The sequence below is a fragment of the Erythrolamprus reginae genome, chromosome 2 (genome assembly GCF_031021105.1).
Source record: "Erythrolamprus reginae isolate rEryReg1 chromosome 2, rEryReg1.hap1, whole genome shotgun sequence".
NCBI lineage: Eukaryota > Metazoa > Chordata > Lepidosauria > Squamata > Dipsadidae > Erythrolamprus > Erythrolamprus reginae.
In genome coordinates, this window is record NC_091951.1 from 169,617,323 (window position 1) to 169,640,089 (window position 22,767).

Below are 22,767 nucleotides of genomic sequence, written 5' to 3' on the forward strand. Positions count from 1 at the left end.
AGCCCACAGTTATTTTTAATTTATCAGTGACCTTTTCCCCTCAGTGCCTTGTGCAGGCCTGGTTTAGAGCCTCCAATCCTCCTCCAAGCGTAAAATCCTTGAACATGAAACCACAAATGCACAAGATTAGGTTATATGAGATAGTACAGCCTTCTCTGACTTAGAGTGCTTCGGATGTCTGGGAACACAAGTTCTAGAATCCATAGCCAGCAAGATAATCTCCAGATAAAGATAGAGGGACATGGTCTGGTAGACACATTTCTAGATTAAATTTTAAAATTTCTGTTTGTCCAAGAATATCTCAGTATGGCTTTGGTTAAGCATGTCTTGTCTTAGCTGAGCATGGGTTATTCTCCTGGAGGTCTTTGAGAAAATACAGTGGTACCTCTACTTAAGAAATTAATTCATTCCGTGACCAAGTTCTTAAGTAGAAAAGTTTGTAAGTAGAAGTAATATTTCCCATAGGAATCAATGTAAAAGCAAATAATGCATGCAAACCCATTAGGAAAGAAATAAAAACTCAGAATTTGGGTAGGAGCAGGAAGAAGAAGAGGAGGACAGTCGCTGCTGAAGGGAGAAGACTGAGGTGAGGGGAATCAAAAAAATCCAAAACTTTAAGGCTTAAAAAAAAAGGAGGGACTCTGAAACGGCAAGGAGGAGCACACACCTCCCATACACCCGGTGCAAGGCTGCCTCCCATACACTGCGCCAGAGAAAGAAGCCCAGGGGGAACGGCAGGAAACTGGCCAAGCCTTCGTGCTACTCTCAAATTTCTTGGGAAATTTTTCCGGCCTCGGGTTCTTAAGTAGAAAATGGTTCCTAAGAAGAGGCAAAAAAATCTTGAGCACCCGATTCTTATGTAGAAAAATTCTTAAGTAGAGGCGTTCTTAGGTAGAGGCACCGCTGTATGGGATTCAAATCTGAGATAGAAGCATCTTAACCTGAATCATTTTCTTTATCTACAGGTACGGTTTCCGAAAACCCCCTTATCTGGAGCTGAAAGCTCGGCCAAAGCTTGGTGAAAGAGAAGTGACTTTGGTTCATGTAACTGAGTGGATAGAGAAGAAACTAGAACAAGAGTTTCAGGTATGTCAAATATTATTAACATTAATTGTATTAAAAGAACAAATAAGACATTAGCTAAGCCGTGCGTAAACTTGTCCCATTTTACAACCTTTCTTGCCACCGAGGTTATAAGTGAATCACTGCAATTGCTAAGTTAGTAACAAAGTTGAGTGAATGTGGCTTCCCCATTGACTTTGCTTGTCAGAAGTTCACAAAAGGTGACTGCATAACCAGTAGACACCACAGCCATCATAAACATATACCAGTTGTCTAGCCTCCAAATTTTGATCACATGACTATGAGGATGCTGGAACAGTCGTGTGATAAATGGTCACAAGTCACTTTTTTCAGTGCCATAATTTTAAACAGACACAGTTCTAAATGGAGGACTACCTGAAAAGCACCAAGTGAGATCATTGAAACCCTGAAATACTTCGTCTTTGGGCCTGAAGTGTGACATATATCCATGCTAAAATAATAACTTCTGTGCCCATATTTTTAAAATAGGGTCATGGTGCCTGATTTTAGTTTCCTTTAAGAGATAACAAATAATTAGAAGGAATATTATTGTGAATAATCTCATAAAGAAAGACTGGTTTGGATGTGGAGCAAATAGTTTGAATAAATTGTTGCTCATGTTTTTCTATTGATCATATTTCTAGAAAGCTATTCATCATGAATTTATTGAACTGTTAAATACAGTATGTTTATTCAAATTTCTAGTCATTTCCTTTTAAAAAATTGGGATGATGGGGGCAAGGAGCAATAGCAGAAAGGAGTCAACTATTTCTTTTACAAAAGTTTGCTGAAATGTAATGGAATTAAGATTTTGTAAACTGTAAAAAGCAATGTTACTCTATTCCAAATCTAAAGTTACAGTAGGTAAATGTTTACTAGTGATTCTACTACGGAGAGGGGCGGCATACAAATCCAATTAATAATAATAATAATAATAATAATAATAATAATAATAATAATAATAATAATAATAATACCGGATTAAAATAAACCTGTTTAGAATTCTACTTGGCCTAATGGGAGAGTCCAAAGTAAGAGTTTGGTATATTTAATTTTTCCTAGCATTTGAATTGTATTCTAACTCAATCATTATCACTTTGCAGAAAATTTTTGTCATGCCAAACATGGATGATCTTTATATTCCTCTAATGCACTCAGTCATGGACCCCCGCTCATCTATGACCCCTTTGAAAGTTTCTGAAGATACCAAATTGGAAAAGCCATGAAATGTGAAGACTGCAGTTTACAGTATTAACAGATGTCGTTTTCACGTTCTCTTTCAAATGAAACAGTCTAGCTGATTTTTGTCCTGGTGCCATGTTTTATTTTTTTTTAAAAAAGATAAGATCGCTTCTGCCAATAATTGCTCCAGTTATGGCTCTCTATTGACTTTAGAGCATTAGTTCCATTCCTGCTAGGCTTTAAAACCTAGTAGTTAACATGCACTCTTCTGCAGTAAAGTAGGGGGGGGGGTCCAACTAGCAGCAATTGATCCAACAGATTTGATCCACATGGGAGTACTTTATGGATGTGCAGTAATTTAGGATACACCCTGAACACTGACAGTGGGTCTCATTCAGCCATATGGAACTTGTTTTCAATAAGGTACGGACATGTCTCCCTGGAAGACTTTCTCCTCTCAAGCAGCTGGAGATACAAATGGAAATGGCGTGTTCTTCACTCCTACAGTCCCAATAGCTTGTGTCAAGCAAATTTGCAATGGTTTCTGGAGCTAAGAATGTATGTTGGATGTATAGGCGATATTGTCCATCCATGTAATTATGCATAGTAACTTATTTCTTTTTTTCATATGACATTGAGTTTCTTGGAAACAAGTAGCCATATAAAACATGCAAACATACAGAATTGGTTTTAAGGGATCTGGTGATTCTTTAGAAAAAGAAACAAATTAAGGTAAAGCCATGAGACCAAACTACAGTAAGCCTTCTAGTTAGTGCATTACAATTGCAGAAGTTGTGGCTGATGGTTCTCAGAGTTGACTACACATGGAAATGTTCAAGGCCATGCATGTACTCATCGGAAATGATTGCTTAGAAGGAGCCTTTCGCTTTCACCAACCGGGATGTTCACAGCTGTTTTGTTCCCAACTATGTTGTGGATTCTTGTTTATCCATTTAAGGAGGTGCAAATTACAGCTTTTTTTCCGTCAACGTAGCTAAAGCACCTTGTAGGCTGGCTTGGTATCGACTCCAAAGCACTACACGACAAGCGAGAATGGCCAAGTGAACACTGCCTTGCTCCTCCTGTTCTGTATGGACTAAACACATAATACTGAATCTAACTCTTTTGAACACTACATAAGCAACAAGTGTTTCTTGATACTCAGTATTGCCAACTACTTATGCTGAATGTTAATTTAGTTTACAAAGAAAGCAGGTGAGCTATGGAGTTCACTCTTTGTAGCGTACTGGGCTTCACATATTTTTAAAAATCTTTTTTGTATGTTAGGTTCCTGCACCCAAATTTCTCATGATTTGCAATCTCCAAATGAAGCTATTTGAAGGTTTTTTTTTAAAAGCACCTTGCCTAAAACATATTTAAAATCTTATCATTTAATATATTGACACAATCATTTTATTTAGACAACTATTTTGTTACCTCGACTCTGGGACCATTCCATTTTTTATGTACTATCCTCCTCTTAATGAAAGCATTTGCCTTCCTCTTAAACCTGCATGTCTTACAGCTCTTTTTCCCCCTCTGTGCAATAAGTCAAAAATACTAGATGCACATTATGTAATCAGTTATCCAGGTTGGCACAAGTAAATTCACTGCACTTCGTAATCAGACTGTGTGGGTTACTACAGTGGGCTTGCTTTTTTTTTTCCCAAATAAACTTATCCCGTGTCAAAAATCTGTTTTGATGTTTGGTGGGGAAGAAGTGTGGGTGCACACCCAGAAATATAGCACTCGTAGTTCAATGAGACAAATACTGAAAAAATTACCAAATCATATTCTACAATTCTTCTGAACGTTTCAGGCTCTTATATCCAGTACTCATGAAAGATACATTTTCAGTGGAGCAGTCAGGCAAAATAGATCATGTCTCATGGCGCCAGCCAGTCCTCTAAGCCAGTGATTTTCAACCTTTTTTGAGCCGCGGCACATTTTTTACATTTACGAAACCCTGGGGCACATTGAGCGGGATGGGCTGGGGGCTAAAAAAAGTTTGGACAGAAAAATTCTCTCTCTTCCTCCCTTTTGCTCTATTTCTCTCTCCCTTTCTTTTTCTCCATCCCTCTTTCTTTCTCTTCCTTCCTCTTTTTGGCGCTCTCTCTCTCTCGCTCCCTACCTCCATGTCTTTCTCTCTCTCGCTCTTTCTCTCTTGCTTTCTTTCTCTCTTTCTTTCTCTGAGCTTCGTGGCACACCTGACCATGTCTTATGGCACAGTAGTGTGCCGCGGCACACTGGTTGAAAAACACCGCTCTAAGCCAGTGTTTCCCAACCTTGGCAACTTGAAGATATCTGGACTTCAACTCCCAGAAGTCCCCAGCCAGCATTTGCTGGCTTGGGACTTCTGGGAGTTGAAGTCCAGATATCTTCCAAGTTGCCAAGGTTGGATAACATTGCTCTAAGCCAAGAGTACTCAAGATTCTTTGGGGATTGAGCCAGAGCATAAAAAGCTCTAGAATTTAAACAGTATATAATTCTTCAGGATTTAATTTGCATTTCTACAAGATGTTTTCTGAGTCTTGCTCCAAATAGGCGGACTGAGATTTTGTGTATGTATTTACAATCATGTAATTTTTTTTCCTTCCATTTGTAAAGCAAGGCTGGCTGGGGAATTCTGGGAATTGAAGTCCAGATACCTTCAAGTTGCCCGGGTTGGGAAACACTGTTCTAAACAATGAGCTTTCCAGCTAGGAAGACTTGCTACATATCCAAAAGCTCATACGTTTTTTAATGTATTAATACAGCAGCGATCTAAAATGTGGTTCGGTATTACAGATGTGCATACTATTGATCAGTTTCAGGATTTTTTTCCAAAATTGATTTTCATCTCAACAGAACGTAAATTAAAGCTGCACCAGAGACCAGGCACACAAGATTCCGGCCTTTTCCCTAAATAACTAAACACTAGGAACTATATAGGACAGTCTGTGCTCATCACATTAAATCAGAGGCTGTGCTTTAGCAGCACAAATCTAAGTCAAATTGATAGTTTCCATTGCGTCACAAGAACCCAGACTGGGTTGCATTACAATCACATTACGCTAATTTAACCAGCATCAATTTATTTGATAGCATTACTAAAGTTTTGCCCAAATCTTGCAAGAGATCTTAACTGTAGATACAATATTTGCACAGGGTTTCCCCAAGATGTGAAAATTATAAAGGTCCTCCAGATTAAAACAGGTTGAGACTGCTCTGTAGAACTTTCTAACTGTTCCCTAAAAGAAAACTGTATCCAGGAATAGATCAATTGACCTGAATATTTTAAGTCCTGAAATATTGGCAAAAACCTAATTTTAAGATACATGTTCAACATATTGCATTCTCAGTACTGTACTCAGCATTCAAGCATATGCAATTGGTTGACAAGTTGTCAGATACACATACGCTGGAGTGCTTTGAAGTAAAATTGATCCATACTATAAAATTGTGGCTAAATCAGGCTACTTTTGTTGTAAACATGTTGCCATTAAAATGGTGTCTTAAGCAACATATGGAAGGAAATTAGCAATGGAGCACCCTACCTGGACTGCTGGATTTTCTTGGATGCCCTACTAGATTGCCAAAGGTTTGTCCTATATAGGTGTTCTCCCTCCATCTTTAGTCCTGTCTTCTTTGTGTTTGTATACTTGATTTCTATGCTGCCCTTGAGGCAACTCAGGGCGGCATAGAAATAAAGGATAAAACATAAATGGATTGTACTGTACAAATTACTAAAAAATATTAGAAACCCGATAGCCATATGCATTCATCCAATTCAATCATTCATATCGGCCGGAGGCAGTCTCATCGCTCATGGCCCCCATGACCGCCAGCAGAGGTAGGTCTTCAAAGCTTTACGAAAGACCAGAAGGGAGGGGGTAGTATCTCGAGGCAGTTTGTTCAAGAGGGCTGGGGCCACCACAGTTAAGGATCTTCCCCTAGGCCCCACCAGCTGAGACACTGGCCAACAGGACCAGAAGGCAGACTCTGAGATCTAACCAGCTGCTAGGATACATGAGGCAGAAGACAGTCCTGAAGATAATCTGGTCCTAAGCCAAATATAGGAGTCATGTGCTCTTTGCTAGTTTGTGCGCTACAATTCAACAAATGAATTTAGAACCTGAAGCATCTTTGTGACAAAGGACGGTTAGTAGGAGGCAATGTTTAGTAAGAGGCAATGTTTAGTAAGAGGCAATCAGTTGTGTGGGCAGGTGCTTTTTCATGAAATGACACCAATGAAATTGCACTCAGCTGAAGTGCATTACAGCTTGTCTGAGTGGGGTGTTTACACACTACTTTTGCTTGATGCTAGGTTACTACTCTTTGAAAATGGGATTATACAAAGACTGTCAGATAATAAGAGCCCAAGTAAGAAATAAGCCAATCTCTCCTCCTTTAATGTTATCTTCAGATATTCTATCACACAAGATAAAATTGAAGCACTCCTGCATATTATTCCCAGACGATCAAGCCTCTGAACGTTCAACTGCAGTTATTTGAGGAACTTACATATTTGAACATTAAGCATGAGATGGATTGTAACTTGTCTTTAAAAGAATCACTCAGGTTTAAGCTGAGCAACACCAGTTATAAGCAAGCTTTTTATTTTTGCACTGTAGCGTAGCTAGTGAGGCCATGAATGGGCCATGCACCAGTTCAAAGGCAGTGCTTCAAACCTATCTGGAAAAAAAATATGCAAAGCAGACAGCTTTTAAATTTTATTTATTTACAACATTCAAGACATCCCCACATCAAAACCCTCTTGTTGCTTGGTTGAACAAGTGATTGTTGGCTGCAGAGGTTTCCGTTCGACATCAAGACAACCTTGGCACACCTAGAGCACAGGGGGGGAAAAGCAGGATTTAGGGTTGTGATTTAAGAATACTGAGATAACTTTGCTCAGATCTAGAGATTAGTTTTGTCTTTTTGTTAACTGAGAGCACACCACTGAACATTAAGAACTAGGTGCCATTACCTGCACCTGGGCAACTTATGCTGGTAGCTCAGATACAGAGTCTCTTCATCTGCATCAGCAGTCTAACACGCGAATATTATCATCACAGCAGCCAGCAGAGAGTTCCCAATCTAGAGCACCCAAAAGCAGGATTACAAAGGTATGTTTTGATGTGCTCATAAGGAGATGCAGATATATCCTCTCCTACTGCAATTCCTTGAAGATGCTAACAATGCAGAGGAAACCTTTGGCGTCTTCAAGACTAATCAGTTCATGTCATCCATGAATTTCTTCACTCCTTAACATTCATAGGAGCCATCACTCTTGTGCGCAAATTCTACTGTGTGGAAAACTTGTTTTGCTTGCTCTCAGCAGGACCACTGTCACTTTTCACATTTGAGGGAGGGGAAAATCCCCCCCTTTCCAACTCAGCATATACCATCAACATAAGCTAGAATAAAGTTCTATCTTTTCTTTTATATGGCAAGTGAGTCATTCCCTATTCAAAAATTCCAACTTTTTCAAACATGCCAACTAGAAAGCATTACCCAAGCCAGGGATGCAACACATCTGAAAGCACAAGAGGGGCTGGGTTGTCTTTTGGCACCAGCAAAGTCATATGAAGAGCCTTGGCGATGCAGTGGTTAGAGTGCAGTACTGCAAGCTACTTCTGCTGATCACCGGCTGCCAGCAATTTGGCAGATCAAATCTCAGTAGCTCAAGGTTGAATCAACCTTCCATGGTCCGTAAAATGAGGACCCAGATTGTTGGGGGCAATATACTGACTCTCTGTAAACAGCTTAGAGAGGGCAGTAAAGCACTGAGAAGCAGTATATAAATCTAAATGCTAATGCTAAGTCTAAATGCTATATTCCAAAATTCACAAATCTACCTCTGGAATAAAGACAGCAGACATCTCTTCTGGTCTCCTTGCAAAAGCAAACTATATTGCTCAAAAAAATAAAGGGTACACTCAAAGAACACATCCTAGATCTAAATGAATGAAATACTGTAGTCTCATGGAATACTTCGTTCTGTACAAAGTTGAATGTGCACAACAGCATGTGAAATTGATTGTCAATTCGTGTTGCTTCCAAAGTGGACAGTTTGATTTCACAGAAGTTTGATTTACTTGGAGTTATATTGTGTTGTTTACGTGTTCCCTTTATTTTTTGAGCAGTAAATAATCTACTGCCCAATTATTACCCCGATAGACTTGACCATAAAACCTAATAGAGAAATGCCACCTCCACACCCCTATGAAGCCCCAAAGTCTTCCTTTTTCACGGACTGAGACATAATTTGTCAGTAAAAAGGCCAATGCATTCAAGAGCACTTAAGCACATCCAACCCAACCCAACCCAGAGTCGTTATCGAAAACATTCCTCATAACGCAATGCAAGGTTTACGAGTGCAAATTAGTAAGAAAAATATCCAAAATCAGCGAGACGCGACATGATCCCTGCCGCACCCCGACCAACGCGTCTGTTTAAATCCCAGGCGTTTTTTATTCGAAAATTTAAAAAGCCCTTTTTTATTCTTGGTCAATAACATGTTGCCAGGCTCCCATCGCAAATCAGGACTACCCATCTGTTAAGGCTGTAGAAATCCCAACGACCGCTAGATGGCAACGAAGAGACATCCTGTAAAAAGCCGGGAATGTTTTTTGCCACTTTACGATCGTTCGAATGACTGCAGATACAGCAGAGGCAGTTGTTTCTTTCCAAGTCACTAGCCCTCCCCCCACCCCGCCCCCACAAAAAAACCCCCAAGATCGCAAGTACACACACACCTTCCATCCCACGGCGAAAAGGCTGAATGTGCGGCCTGCGTCTCTATTTATACGCCGCGTGGCGCCCAGGGACCCGCCCACTTCTCTTAAAGCCAATCGCAATAGTATGGCTCCGTCACGTGATCGGCGCCGACTTGAGGTAAGTGCGTGCCGGTTTACGCGCAATGCAGGTATTTTCCCGCCGTATTTTTCATGTTTGTTTTTTGGGGGCGGGGAGTGGGGAGGGGGCGTTAAATCCTTACGTTCCTCTCAAGAATTTGAGCCCGAAAAAAAGAAACCACGGCCAATTAATCATCTCTTAAGTCCCATTTTTCCTATCCTCCGGTTTTAACGAGTCTCCCAACTGGGTTTAGGTAATTAATTAAATTTATTTATTTAATTAGATTTCTATGGCGCCCAACTTCCTAGGCGTGTTCAGATTTCTTTATTAGGTGTGTTTGATAGACTTGACTTCTAAGTACATGTTAGTCGCGTTGCACAAAATATACAGCGAGTAAATGACAGGCGAAAAGCTTTCGAGTTACCATTAAACCTGCAGAGTTTCATGATTGCCTTTTAGAATTAGAATAGAATATAATTATTTTATTGGCCAAATGTGATTGGACACACAAGGAATTTGTCTTGGTGCATCAGTGTGCATAAAAGAAAAGATACATTTGTCAAGAATCATGAGGTACAACACTTAGTGATTGTCATAGGGGTGAAATAAGCAATGAAGAAATATTAATAAAAATCTTAAGGATACAAGCAACAAGTTACAGTCATACAGTTATAAATGGGAGGAGATGAGTGATAGGAATGTTGAGAAAAAACTAGTAGTAATAGTGGAGACTTAGTAAACAGATTTTTTTTTTAAAAAAATCTCATCTTCATCAATTATTAGTTTGATTCTTGTTAGTATTTTGAACCCATCTATTCTCTGCTTAATTTATGTTGTACTTTTGCACATGAGTAGGTCAGAATGCAATTACTGTACTTGATTCTTGGGCAGATCTAGATAATACTGGCCCAATAATTTGAGTTATTAAAGTTGTCCCCTTGACTTCAACTCCCTTCTTAGCTTTCAAAATGTGTTAGGTATTTCTATCCACTGGAGGGCACTCAGTGCTCGTTTGGAAAATGGATAATTGGAATAGGCATAGGAAATAGGGCTAGCAAAATCTGGCCTAAAAACAGAGGCGTACAGGTGGTCCTTGACTTACAACAGTTCATTGACGGTTCAAAGTTATAATGGCATTGAAAAAAGTGACTCATGACCGTTTTTTTTCACATTGCAGCGTCCCCCTGATCATGTGATCAAAATTCAAAGGCTTGATGACCCACCTCATTTTTTTTTAAAAAGAAAAATTATTTTAAAACAACAAAAAAGAACACAAAGTATAACAAAGGCATCAGATGTGAAAAACATATTTACAATTACATTTCTATATCTTCGATTTCTCCGTTCTTCTTTAAATTTGCAGTTACTGTACAGTATTCTATTTCCTTCTTTCCATCAATCCAATTATAAAATTTACCCCAAACAATATTGTATTCTTTATCCTGTTTTTCTGTAACTCTAAAGTAAGTTTACTCCATTTTATGCATCCAAGTATTTTCCTAATTAGTACAGTAGATCCTCTGATGGCACATTTTCTTTTTTCCAATTTTGAGCGAAAACCTGTCAAGCCGCGATTAATATATGTATTATTAAGTAATAATTAGCCTTTTCGTGTTGACCTCTAATTATTCCCAATAAGTAAGTCTCAGGTTTTAGTTCTAATTCATACTCTTAGTATTTTTTGAGTCATAATCCAATTTTTTTTTGTTACTGGGCAAATCCTCCACATATGGTAGTAAGTACCAGGTAATGATTTGTATTTCCAACATTCACTTTTTAACTTTGGGCAGATCTTCGCTAGTCTTGACGGGGCATAATGCCACCAGAAACCTTCTTGAACAGGTTCTCTCTATATGGTACCGATATTGTCAGTTTGTAATTATCTTTCCAAATCTTTCCCACCTCATATTTATGATGGTTGCAGTGTCACATGATCACCTTTTCCGACTTTCTTATAATAAGCAAAGTAAACGGGGAAACCAAATTCATTTAACAACTGTTGTTATTAACGACTACAGTGATTCACTTAACAACGATACCAAGAATAGTTGTAAAAGAGTCAGGTCATGTCCTTCAAAAATCCAACCCTAACCCTAACTTAAACCCACCATCAATGGCAAAATACAATTCCAAGTAAGGTAACCCAATACCTCTCTTTTCCTTTGTATGTCATAACACCTTATAAGTAACTCATGCTTAGATATATCTTTCAGTCCCTATTTAAATGGTACATCAGTTGTCAAAGCAGGTTTTGTCAAAGCAGGTTTTGTCTATAACAAAAAAAAATATTCTAGACAAGAAAAAAATTTTTATCATTGAAATCCTTACCAGCAAGAATGTAGTATCATTTTGAAAATTTTAACAACTTGTATTCATTATTCAATAATAATAGGCTGCAAGGGGTTTTTTTTGTTGTTGTTGATAAAGTTAAATCTTGTCCCTCATTAAGTATTAATACTACATTAGCCTTTTTCAACTCTGATATCTTTCCTCCCTGTAGGATAGTGTTCATCATATTTTATAAAGGTTGTAAAAGTTTGTCCTCAAAATATTTATAAGCATCTGATAATTCACCTAGTCCAGGCACTTTTCATAATTTAATCTTTTTTATAGCTTCAGAATGTTCCCTTATTATATATGAACGTATATCCTGCCTCTTCTGCAATCCTTAGTAAATTTTGTTTCTTTAGATATTCATCTATTAGATAATTCATATTTTTCTCAGTTTGTTTGTTTGTTTATTTATTTATTATATTTATATGCCGCTCATTCCAAAGCGTACTCAGAGCGGCTAACAAATTGCGATAACTGACATTGTTTGGTGGGCGGCACCTGGAGTAGGCCGAGTCTGTGGGCCCTTACGGGTCGCAATGAGGTATGTGGGAGGAGGCGGTCCCATAAATAGTCTGGCCCTGAGCCATTTAGAGCTTCAAAGGTGATAACCAACACCTTGAATTGCGTTCGGAGACCAACTGACAACCAATGCAGCTCGTGTAGAGATGGAGTAACACGGGCATACTTAGGTATTCCCGTCATTGCACGTGCCGCTGCATTTTGCACCAGCTGAAGTCTCTGAACATTCTTCAAGAGTAGCTCCATGTAGAGTGCATTGCAATAATCGACAATAGGTGATGAGGGTGTGAGTGACTGTGCGGAGTGTTTCCTGGTAGGGCTGCAACTGGTGGACAAGTCGAAAGCCCCCCTAGCCATAGCTGAGAGATGTTGCTCTAGCCTCAGTTGTGGGTCTAGGAGGACACAAAAGTTGCGAGCCCTATTCGAGGGGGGAATTGTTTCTCCCCCTAAGACCAAAGACAGAAAGATGGAAACGTCTTTAGGAGGAAGGACCCCCAGCCGCTCAGTCTTGTCCGGGTTGAGTTTTAACCTGTTAAACCCCATCCAGACCCTAACAGCTTCAGGACACCAACACATCACTTCCACCACTTCACTGTGCTGACATGGGGTGGAGATATACAGCTGAGTATTAGTAACTCACCCCATGTCATTGGATGATCTCACCCAGCGGTTTCATGTAGATATTGAATAGGAGAATAGAGAGGACCGACCCCTGAGGAACCCCACAAAGGAGGGGCCTAGGGGTCGACCTCTGTCCTCCCACTAACATCGACTGCGATCGTCCAGTGGTAGGAGGAGAACCACCGTAAAATGGTGCCTCCCACTCCCAACCCCTCTAGCCGTCGCAGAAGGATACCATGGTCGATGGTATCAAAAACCGCTGATAGGTCAAGTAGCACCAGGATAGGAGAGTGCCCCCTATCCTGGGCCCACCAGAGATCATCCATCAGTGCGACCAAAGTGTTTTCCGTGCTGTAAACGGGTCTGAAGCCAGATTGAAATAGGTCCAGTTCTATCCAGTTGGGAGGTTATTTCATTCCATTCTTCCATCAAATACCAATTTTCATAAGAGAAACCTATTAATCTCTCCATAAATCATTTCGAAAACAACATTATATCCTCATTTAGGACCTAAATTCCCACGATCAAAGTCTTAATTCAATGCAGGTTAACTTCCATCCCAACAAACCTATTAGGCTCATAAATCAATACAGGTTCTGGTTTTAGTTGAGTATTTATATACATTTATTTTCCCTGTTTTATTTCTTTTTACAAATTCCTGGCTACCTCACCCTGCCGGTTCTTTCTACAGAGGCACCAATTTATAAAAGAACAGCATTGCACTTGCTTTGTTTTCATGAAAGATAACAACAGAAAATGAAGTCCATGAAGGAATGATGAATGCAGCATAGAATATAAACACTAAATAGGAGCCTTCATGAAAATCATTTGCTAAGCAGCATTGGTCACCATTGTATTTGTTCAAGGACCTTTGGAACTAATGAATAGCTAGTAGAAATGCATGGGTTTGGTTTTTATTACAGCTAAAATGCACTTAGGCATAGGAGGGTCATGCTGACTTTTTCCTGCTTAATTTTCCTGCCAATGTGCAAAGCAAATACGCTTTTCATTGGACTAGCTTGATCCATAATTTAAAATTGCCAGCACATTATAGAAGCTTTTATCATACTCTTTAAAACTTATTTCAGTACCCTGGGATTCAACCCTGTATTTATCAGGCATTTTCCCTCATCAAAAGAAGATGCTCAATTACTCTTAACTTTCTATTTTTGTAAAATCTAATAAATACTATCCCTGCAGAGTAAATTTATTCAGGGAGAAAGAATTATGGGTGTTTGCTTACAAGGGCTATATGACCATGATAAACCCTATTAACAAGCATGTTACTACAAGTGATAAAATACTTCCAGGTTCCTCCTGCCAATTGAGTGGCTATTGAAACTGGAAAGTTGTGTTTATCAATTACCTAAAATGGCATTCCCAGTTTATCCTACTGACAAATCAGAAAGCAAGGATTATGTGTCAACTGAGCCAATGACTAAGGGCTTGTGGGAAAGTGAGGAAGATCCTTTTCAGGTTCAAAGCACAATAACTAAATGTTATTCAAGTGGTTTTCATAGAGGAAAATCTGCCCAGAATTTTATTTATGAAGCCTTCTGCACAGACTGCTTTAAATTTACCAATTCTTACAAGTTTAGGCATAGATTATTCTGCCTATCATCCTGCCCTTAAATTTCCTAAATTCCAATATTGGAAAATCTTCCAACGTTGGAAGATGTTGGTATCCAATATTTTTATGGTTTTGAGTTCATCTTTATATCTGTTTGACACTGATATATCTGTATTAGAGAGAGAGAGAGTGAGAGAGAGAGAGAGAAAGAAAGAAAGAAGAAAGAAAGAAAAATATAATACAGTACTGTACTAAGGCTATCAGATCTAGGGTGCAAAAATCTAGGTAACCACTAGAGGGAAGCAAAGAGATACAGAAAATCTTTGCTCCCATCTAAATTCTGCATGCCCCTTTGGTAGCCTTATCAACAGCTCTATTTCTACCATATAGCAAATAAATGTGTATTGTGCACTTCAGAGTAACTCATATGACTAAGCATAGGGAGTTATGATATTGGACAGGATATTACTATCCTCGTTATTATATTTACCTCTTTTAATTGTGCTGTTTGAGGAGTCATTTAAACCCTCACCTGTAGCTCGGGTACAGCTTGCATGCAGATGCACCATCTATCTCATCAGTGCAAAGATTAATGCAATCACAAGCCAGGCTGAGAATAAGTATGAAATCATGTGGGAACCAAAGACACATCCCAAACTCCAGAAGCTGCTCATCACTTTTCCTAATTAATTTTAATCAGGTTTTTTTTTATATTTTATGCTGATATTGTAATCACATTGTTTTTTATATATTGGTAGCTTCCCAGAGTCCACTGGAGTTGTTATTGTTGTTGTTGTTGTTATTATTATTATTATTATTAATTCAATTTGTATGCCGTCCCTCTCCAGAGACTCGGAGCGGCTGGTGCATTAACGTGCCTTCCATCCCCTGTCCTAATGTTTCTTTCTTTTTTTTAATAGTATCATGGATATAAATATTATTATATCTTTGCATACCACCAATACATACTTGGCAAAACAAACAAACAATAAATAGATACGAATCTTGTAAACTATTAAACTAATCCAGATCTCTTGTCAGTATCTTGGACTATACAGTCCTCGGAGAGGGGTGGCATATAAATCCAATCAGATAGAGATAGAGAGAGAGAGAGAGAGAGAAGGAGAGAGAGAGAGATGTGATGGGCTCCTATGGGAACGGTCAGGAACCCAGTACCGGTAGCAAAAGTTGGAGCTCCACTCCAGAGCACCCAATTTGCACTGAAAGATGTTGAAACAAAATGCATAAGCCACACCCACAGTGTGGTAGCAAAAATTTTGGTAGCCCATCACTGGATAGATAGATAAAATTAAATAAATAAAATAAAATATATAACCCATGATGATGACAATGATAATAATAAAAATAAAAATAATAATTTATTACATTTGAAGACGGGGCGGCTCACAACATAGATCCCCACAGACAACATGTCCTCAGGAGAGTTGATCAGGTTCATGGGAGTTCAGGTGTCACCTCCACCTGGAGCAGATGCGAGGGGAGGCTAAACAGATCGATCCGTGATCAGAGCTGATTAAACCCAAGCTTTGGATTGCCAGAGGCGGACCTTTTGCTAGGGACCGTTCCCTCTTCTAGTTATACAACCTGAGGGGTGCAGAGCTACCCGCGGACCGAGCGGGGACAGCGCGGTCAAGGCCAGGCTGGCGAGGCAAAAGCCCCCCCGCAGCCGCAGCACCTCCCTCTCGCGGCCTCTCTTCCCCCCCCCCCCCCCGTGCGTGGCTGTCGGGAAAGCTCAGCTCCTCCTCCCAAGGAGGAAGGGCCGGACACGCTGCAGGCAGGGGCGCCGGCGATCGCTGAGCGGGCCGGGCTTTCTGCTTTGCGCCGCGGCGGGGCCCGGTGCTGGCTGCCGGGGCGAGCCATGGAGCGGGGGGCGCGGGGCCGCTCGGCTGGCGGTGGCGATCTTCTCCTCCGGCTTGGCGCGCTGCTGCTACTGTTCCTCTTGCCGGAGCCCGCGGTAAGGACCCGCTGGAGGGGCGTCGCGGTCCCGGGAGGAGAGAGAGAAAGAGGAGGGCGCCGAGGAGGGCTGGCCGGCCGAGAGAGGGGCGTCCGGTTCACTTCGGGAAGCGGGGGGGGGGGGACGGGCGAGGAAAGAAGTGACAACCGGTTGCGACATCGCAAACACGACCGAGGACGGCCGAAGTGAAGTTCCGGGGTGCAGAGACGGCGTAGGGAAGACGCGTGTCCCCAGCAGCTGTTGTCGCGGCTGAGAGATCGGCGCAAACAGCAGCGGTGGCCCTCGGGCGGGGAAGGGAGGCGGAACGGGCCAGGAGGTGGGGGTGAGAGGGGTCAGTAAAGGGGACGCCCAGCTCCCTTAGTCGGCGCCAGGTTTGGGGAAAGTTAGTCCGGTGTTTCCTGAGTTTTCTTCCATCTCATTAAAAATACCGAGAATATAAAGCCATCCCTGACGTTTAGGAGTGCTGCTAAACAAATAATTCCCTCAGCACTGTTCAAACTATTTACTATGACTGCACTACTATTACTACTAGTTCTTTCTCATCATTCCTATCATCCTTTCCCTCCCACTTAGGACTGTATGACTGTAACTTGTTGCTTGTATCCTTAGGATTTTTGTTAATATTGATTGCTTATTTGATCCCTGTGACAATCATTAAGTGTTGTACCTCATGATTCTTGACAAATGTATCTTATCTTTTATGTACACTGAGAGCATAGGCACCAAAGACAAATTCCTTGTGTGTCCAATCACACTTGGCCAATAAAGAATTCTATTCTATTCTCCTTCGCTCTTTGTTACCTGAAACAAAATGACATTCTTGCTCTTCTCCTGTTGGTGATGGCAAGGCTGCAAACTCTGTTCTTCTGCCTCCTGCTTGAACTTTTGGAGTTGATGTAAAATGCTACATTTTCTTTTTTATCTTCCATGTTCTTGCACTATCTACTGCACTGGGATCATTTCCCAGCAAGTGACTAACAATGTCTTTTTTAAGGGTGTGTGTGTGTGTCAACTTTCCAGCCATTGCTGTGTGTGAAAATAACAGCAGTGAGGACAGACTTGATATCAACAGCTTCGATAGTGGCCAGGGTGATGCCAGGAAGGCACTTTTGAAGGGTAGAATTTGGAAGGTTTGCCCCAGGGATGAAAGATGACAACCTAGAAGCTTAGACCTGGCTCAAAGGTATAAAAACTATCTAGTTAGAAGACTTGGAGGCTCTCGTATAAGTTAATTGAATTTCTTTGCTGTCCCTGATGGACAGTTCTTGAAATGTGGGAATGCAAAGCTGTTGATATGTAACTGTAATCCTTGTTTATTTTCCTAAAAATAAAATACACAGTACTAGTATAGTTATTTATGCTAACATCTATTCCTAAATTGAGGTGTGCAATCATTAGAAATTTATTCAAGAGTCTATGGCCACCCATTTCAACCATATGATTCTAGATAGGGAGCAGCAATTATAAAGGTAGAATAATAACATTAGTACCCCAGGTAAAAACCATTCCAGCCACCAACACAATGGTCTCCCATGGTCTCGGTCACATATTTTGGTAACGGAGTATGCCTGGGCCTCATGGCATAACCAATATAAAGATAGGACCCAGGGGTTTCAAATTGGTATTTGTGCAGCAGTGTTTGTACTATAACATACAGATTTAATAAAGCAAATGTGGAGAAAATAATTTAAGAAAGCTCTTTTTCTGTCATTTTGGTGAAGTTGAAAAAGGTGGGGTTTACACGTACTTCAGAATTAATAAAACGTTATCATAAAACATACAATATTTGTTTAATTTCATTCAATTGTTTTGCCATTTTAAAAATATCTGGCTAGATGTTCACCTTTAAAATAAACATCAACCAGAAGGTCTGTAAGTACTGTACTAATTAGTTGCATTACAGTATTTATTATTATTTCTGTCCCTGCAAAGCAAATATTCATGCATTTCCTAAGTTAGGAACACTTAGAAAATTATATTATTAGAAAATTAGAAAATTATACTGTAGTTTTGGTGGTACAGCTACTTTTTTATTGTTGTCTTGCTCTTTGTGTTTGGAGTCTTATTTGAAAGGCTGTCAAGATTTTAGCTGTGAGGCGAATCAGAATGATTTTGGTGAGTAAAGTTGGCAAATATTTAGGCTGCCTTGAAAATTATGCAATAGGGTGCAATCGAAGATTACTTCTGATTCCACTATACTTGTTCTATAAAGTTAAGCACACTAATTATGAGTGATCTTTTGGCGCTCGTGCATATGAATCCAATCGCAAAGTGCTTCTGCCACATTATACAGTATGAATGCTCAGCAGTGTTCCTCCATAATTTGTGAGAGAGAATTGATAAGCTTTATAAAGTTTGGTTTGTTGCTTAAGGCATCCATCTAGAAACTAGGAGACTGAATTTTAATCCTGCCTTGGATACTGGTTTGCCTATCCAGGGTAGGCAACAGTTGGCTCTTGTATGACATATGGACTTCAATTCCCAGAATTCCTGAGCTAGTATGATTGGCTCAGAATTCTGGGAGTTGAAGTCAACAAGTCATAGAAGAGCCAACTTTGCCTACCCCTGGTCTGGGTGGTTTTAGGCCAATCACTTTTTTTCTGCCTTAGAAAAGTGGCAGTGGCAAATCACTTCTTGAGAGAAAACTGTAGGTACTTGCTCAGACAGTCTCCAAGAATCAGATATGATTGAATGGCAGAAAATATTTATATCTGTATCATGTGCATCTGTCTTAGCATATACTAACAAAGGATAATAATTAACATTTTAGAGATGATATAATTTTCTTTTGGTCTTCTACCTACTAACATTTCTTAGTATGTTGGGAATTGCAGATTACCATTTTACTGTATCTCTTTTTCAATGTAGTGCCTTTCTCAAATGCAAGAGCTGATCCCATTCCTGATCATTGCTTTAGGGCTTTAAACATAATAATCATTAGTGCTTTGAATAGTGCTTAGGAACAAATTGGCAACCAATGCATTCCCAGTTGAACAGGCCAAATATAATTATTTACTGTAGATTATTTACTGGAACAACTGCTTTGTCCAAAGACCCTTAAAGTTGGCCTCTTCAATCCAGTAATCTAATCTCCAGGCAAGATTATTGTAATCAGGCCTGATTCTCTGAAGGTAAATAGAAAACATTCTTTGTGGAAGAGCAGAATAAATATGGAGTTTTAAAATCATACTGAACAGGAGTAGAAAGAGAAAGCAGTGAAAGCCTTATACAGTAATTCTTTTATGCTCAAACATATTAAAAAGATTTTTAGCTCTATTTTGACATGGGTCATATTGTCTTCCGCTCCCCTTTTAACGTACCGTAAATTATTTTATAACAATAACCATTCCTCCTTCTCCATTAAACATATTTTAGTGAGTTGTTTTTTTAAATGTGCGCACACTATCATCTTGTAACCTAGCAATGCAATTAGAGCACTAGCTGACAAAATAAGCTCAGTGAATCATAGGGCATCCAGGATGATCACCTTGGTTGCTTCCGTTGTGGTGCCGAAGCTGTCCTAAATATTTGCCTTGCCCAGATGTCCAAGGCAGGTTCTCAGAAATACAAATGATGTTACAACTAATTCACAGGTTGGTTGTTGTGGGGGAAATAGGAGGAGGAAGGAACATAAGGTATGTTTGCTATCTTGACTTACTCATACACAAAAATTGAAAGCGGGTGTATGTGTGTGTGACATGTTTTTACTGATAATGAAAAGGAAGGGAGACTATTATAGTATATACTCGTGATGGTGAACCTATGGCACGCATGCCACAAGCAACACATGGAGCCATATCAATGGGTACGCAACCTCAGGTCTGTGATGCACATGCCAGCCAGCTCATTTTTGGACTGTCTGGGCCCATTGGGAGTTGGGAAACAGGCTGTTTCCAGCCTCTAGAGTGGGTAGGGAAGGCCCATATTTCACTCTCCCCAGGCTTTAGAGCAAGGGTCCCCAAATTTGGCAACTTTAAGACTTGCGGACTTCAACTCCCAGAATTCTCCAGCCAACTGGAGAATTCTGGGAGTTGAAGTCTGCAAGTCTTAAAGTTGCCAAGTTTGAAGAGCTCTGCTTTAGAGCCTTTCTAGGTGCCTGGAGGGCAAAAACAGCCTCCTCACCTGGAGGCCCTTCAGAGGCCAGAAATGGCCCGTTTCCCAACTTGTAACAGTCTACTTCAGGCCTCCAGAGGGCCTCCGAGGGTGAGAAGGAAGGCTGTTTTCACTCTCCCCAGGCTCCTAGAAAGGTTCTAAAACCTGGGGAGAGCGGAGAATGGGTGTGCCATTGCATGCCAGGAGCGAGGGGAGGGTCATTTATGGATTCGTGGGGGGGGAACGCATAGAATTATGGATGTGGGCACGCATGTGTGTGACACCCCTCCCTCCACGCTCCACGCCCTTTTGGCACCCGAACCAAAAAAGGTTTGCCATCACTAATATATACTACGTTTGTGTGTGTGTGTGTTCTAGAGGTTAAAGCTACTGCCTTACAAGGCAGGCTGCAGGTTCAAATCCTAGTAAGAGTATGGCTAGCTGATGAGAGCATAATAAGCTCTAAGTAGATCTATACTAGTCTCCCTTCCTTTTCAGTATCAGCAAAAATATGTTATGCATTAGATAGGTAGGTAAGTATATAGATAAATGGATGGATGGGTGGGTGGGTGGGTAGACAGACAGACAGACAGATGATATAAATAGAGGCAGGAGCAGAGACTAAGCTCAGTAAAAATATTTGCAAAGGTAACTTACATTCTGACCCTAACTTCTATCGAGTATATCTGGGAACCCAGATAAAACACAATCAAACTAATACTAGGAGGTAGTGCGTTTGGCACATTTCTTTACTTACACTAATTGATTAACAGAATGACCCCACCAATATTTCTTCATCAAGATTGTATTAAGGCAGCATTGGGAGTGGCCTATGGAGTTATTGTGTCTTCTGTACCAGTTATTTACATTGCTTCTCTGTTTTTTCTTCCATTTGCTTTCTGAACATAAGTAAATAATCAGACTGGGAGGACCTTGTTTCACTTAAACAAAGGATTGTGTTGATTCAACCACAGTAATACATTTTAATTTTCACGATTAAGTCAATTTTTAGCTCCAGGATCTGAGATTCATGACTTTTCAAGGAATTACCTAAAAGGCAAGCAAGGAGACTTGGATGCCATGTCCTCTTCTCTCTTCAGTAGAGATTAGTCCCAAAGGCTATGCATTTTGTAGGCATTATTAGAAAATAATTCTAAAACCTCTTGCTTTTCCCAAGTAACCCATTTGAGAATACCGGTATATAAAACATTCAGGAACATTCTTGGCATTTCTCACGTTGAGCTTTATTCTCTCACTGCCCACCAACCTAGCAATTGACCAATGAAGTTAAGATAAGCAAAGACAGAAAGCTTCTAATTTCTCAGCAGAGCATCCGTTTCTACCAGAGATATGATCAGCATCCTCTATAGGAAGTCATGCCCGATGCTTTTTCTGTAGTAGTCATAGCCCACGTTCTTCGTAAAGATATGTTCTTGGCTCCTAATATATATTTGTTGCATCTGGCATAGGCTTATTGAATTTGTATGACACTTTGAACATTGCTATTTTAATGGTCATAGTAAACAGGTAACCTATAATGGTTGGTGAGTCATGACCTTTAAAGCCCTACATGGCATTGGACCAGAGTACCTCCGGAACCGCCTGCTACCGCACGAATCCCAGCGGCTGATAAGGTCCCACAGAGTTGGCCTTCTCCGGGTCCCGTCGACTAAACAATGTCGTATGGCGGGCCCCAGGGGAAGAGCCTTCTCTGTGGCGGCCCCGGCCCTCTGGAATCAACTCCCCCCGGAGAACTACTTAAGACCCACCTATACCCCCAGGCATGGGGGATTTGAGACATCTTTCCCCCAGACTTATTATAATTTATGTTTGGTATGTATGTGCTGTTTGGTTTTTAATTGTGATAGGGTTTTTAGTTTTTTAATATTAGATTTGTGCCATTATAATATTGTTTTTATCGTTGTTGTGAGCCGCCCCGAGTCTTCGGAGAGGGGCGGCATACAAATCTAATAAATAATAATAATAATAATAATAATAATAATTATTATTATTATTATTATTATTACCATTATCAATATCCAGCAGGAAAGTCTTCCTGGCACATAAACATCCAGATGATTTACCAGTCTGGTTTATTAACTCTTGATATACTCTATAATTTTAATCAAGAGTTAATAAATCCAACAGGTAAATCACCAGATGTTTGTGTATCAGGAAGACTTTCCTCCTGGATATTGGTAATGCTAGACAGTAATATTTAATGACAGAAAGGCCCTTGGTGCACCAAAAGCATGCAATTCTGCTTTACATATTTCTGTAATCATAATTTCCTAAGATCCAAACATCTTTTACAGAATTTACTTAGCATCTCAGGAAATAAGACTCTGGTTTTTTTCTGTGCCATTGCTATCATTGTGGTAGCATGGTATGGTAGAAACTACCTGGTTAGTGTTAGCTGATATTTAGAATAGAACATACTAAAATAGTTCAAAGCAGAAACTTGTTTTAATCCCCTTCCCCTCTAATTTTATTCTCCTTAAACCTCTTTTGGATTCCTATTTCATCTTACTGAGCGGTGTAAGATTCACAT

The 22,767-nt window shown here is 40.1% G+C and overlaps 2 protein-coding genes and 2 non-coding genes across 9 annotated transcripts in view; 2 read left to right on the top strand and 2 right to left on the bottom strand.

The window, feature by feature from the left end:
- The window catches only part of TEX2 (testis expressed 2), a 149,970-nt gene extending 146,012 nt beyond the window's left edge, over window positions 1–3,958 (top strand). For all 6 annotated transcript variants that reach the window (XM_070740364.1, XM_070740362.1, XM_070740360.1 and 3 more), the window contains 2 exons: window positions 966–1,086; window positions 2,187–3,958. In XM_070740364.1, the coding sequence (XP_070596465.1) occupies window positions 966–1,086; window positions 2,187–2,309 (244 nt within the window). In that variant the 3' untranslated portion in view covers window positions 2,310–3,958. The remainder of the gene's footprint in view (window positions 1–965; window positions 1,087–2,186) is intronic.
- A 2,835-nt stretch (window positions 3,959–6,793) lies between these two features.
- Window positions 6,794–6,930, bottom strand: LOC139163272 (small nucleolar RNA SNORA50). Its single transcript, XR_011558437.1, has one exon. It is a non-coding gene; the product is annotated as a small nucleolar RNA SNORA50 (small nucleolar RNA).
- A 330-nt stretch (window positions 6,931–7,260) lies between these two features.
- On the bottom strand, window positions 7,261–7,323 carry LOC139163337 (small nucleolar RNA SNORD104). The gene has a single exon (XR_011558487.1). It is a non-coding gene; the product is annotated as a small nucleolar RNA SNORD104 (small nucleolar RNA).
- An 8,602-nt stretch (window positions 7,324–15,925) lies between these two features.
- Window positions 15,926–22,767, top strand: part of ERN1 (endoplasmic reticulum to nucleus signaling 1) — a 111,603-nt gene continuing 104,761 nt past the window's right edge. The window contains exon 1 of the mRNA XM_070740367.1: window positions 15,926–16,124. Coding sequence (XP_070596468.1) covers window positions 16,029–16,124 — 96 coding nt within the window. The 5' untranslated portion in view covers window positions 15,926–16,028. The remainder of the gene's footprint in view (window positions 16,125–22,767) is intronic.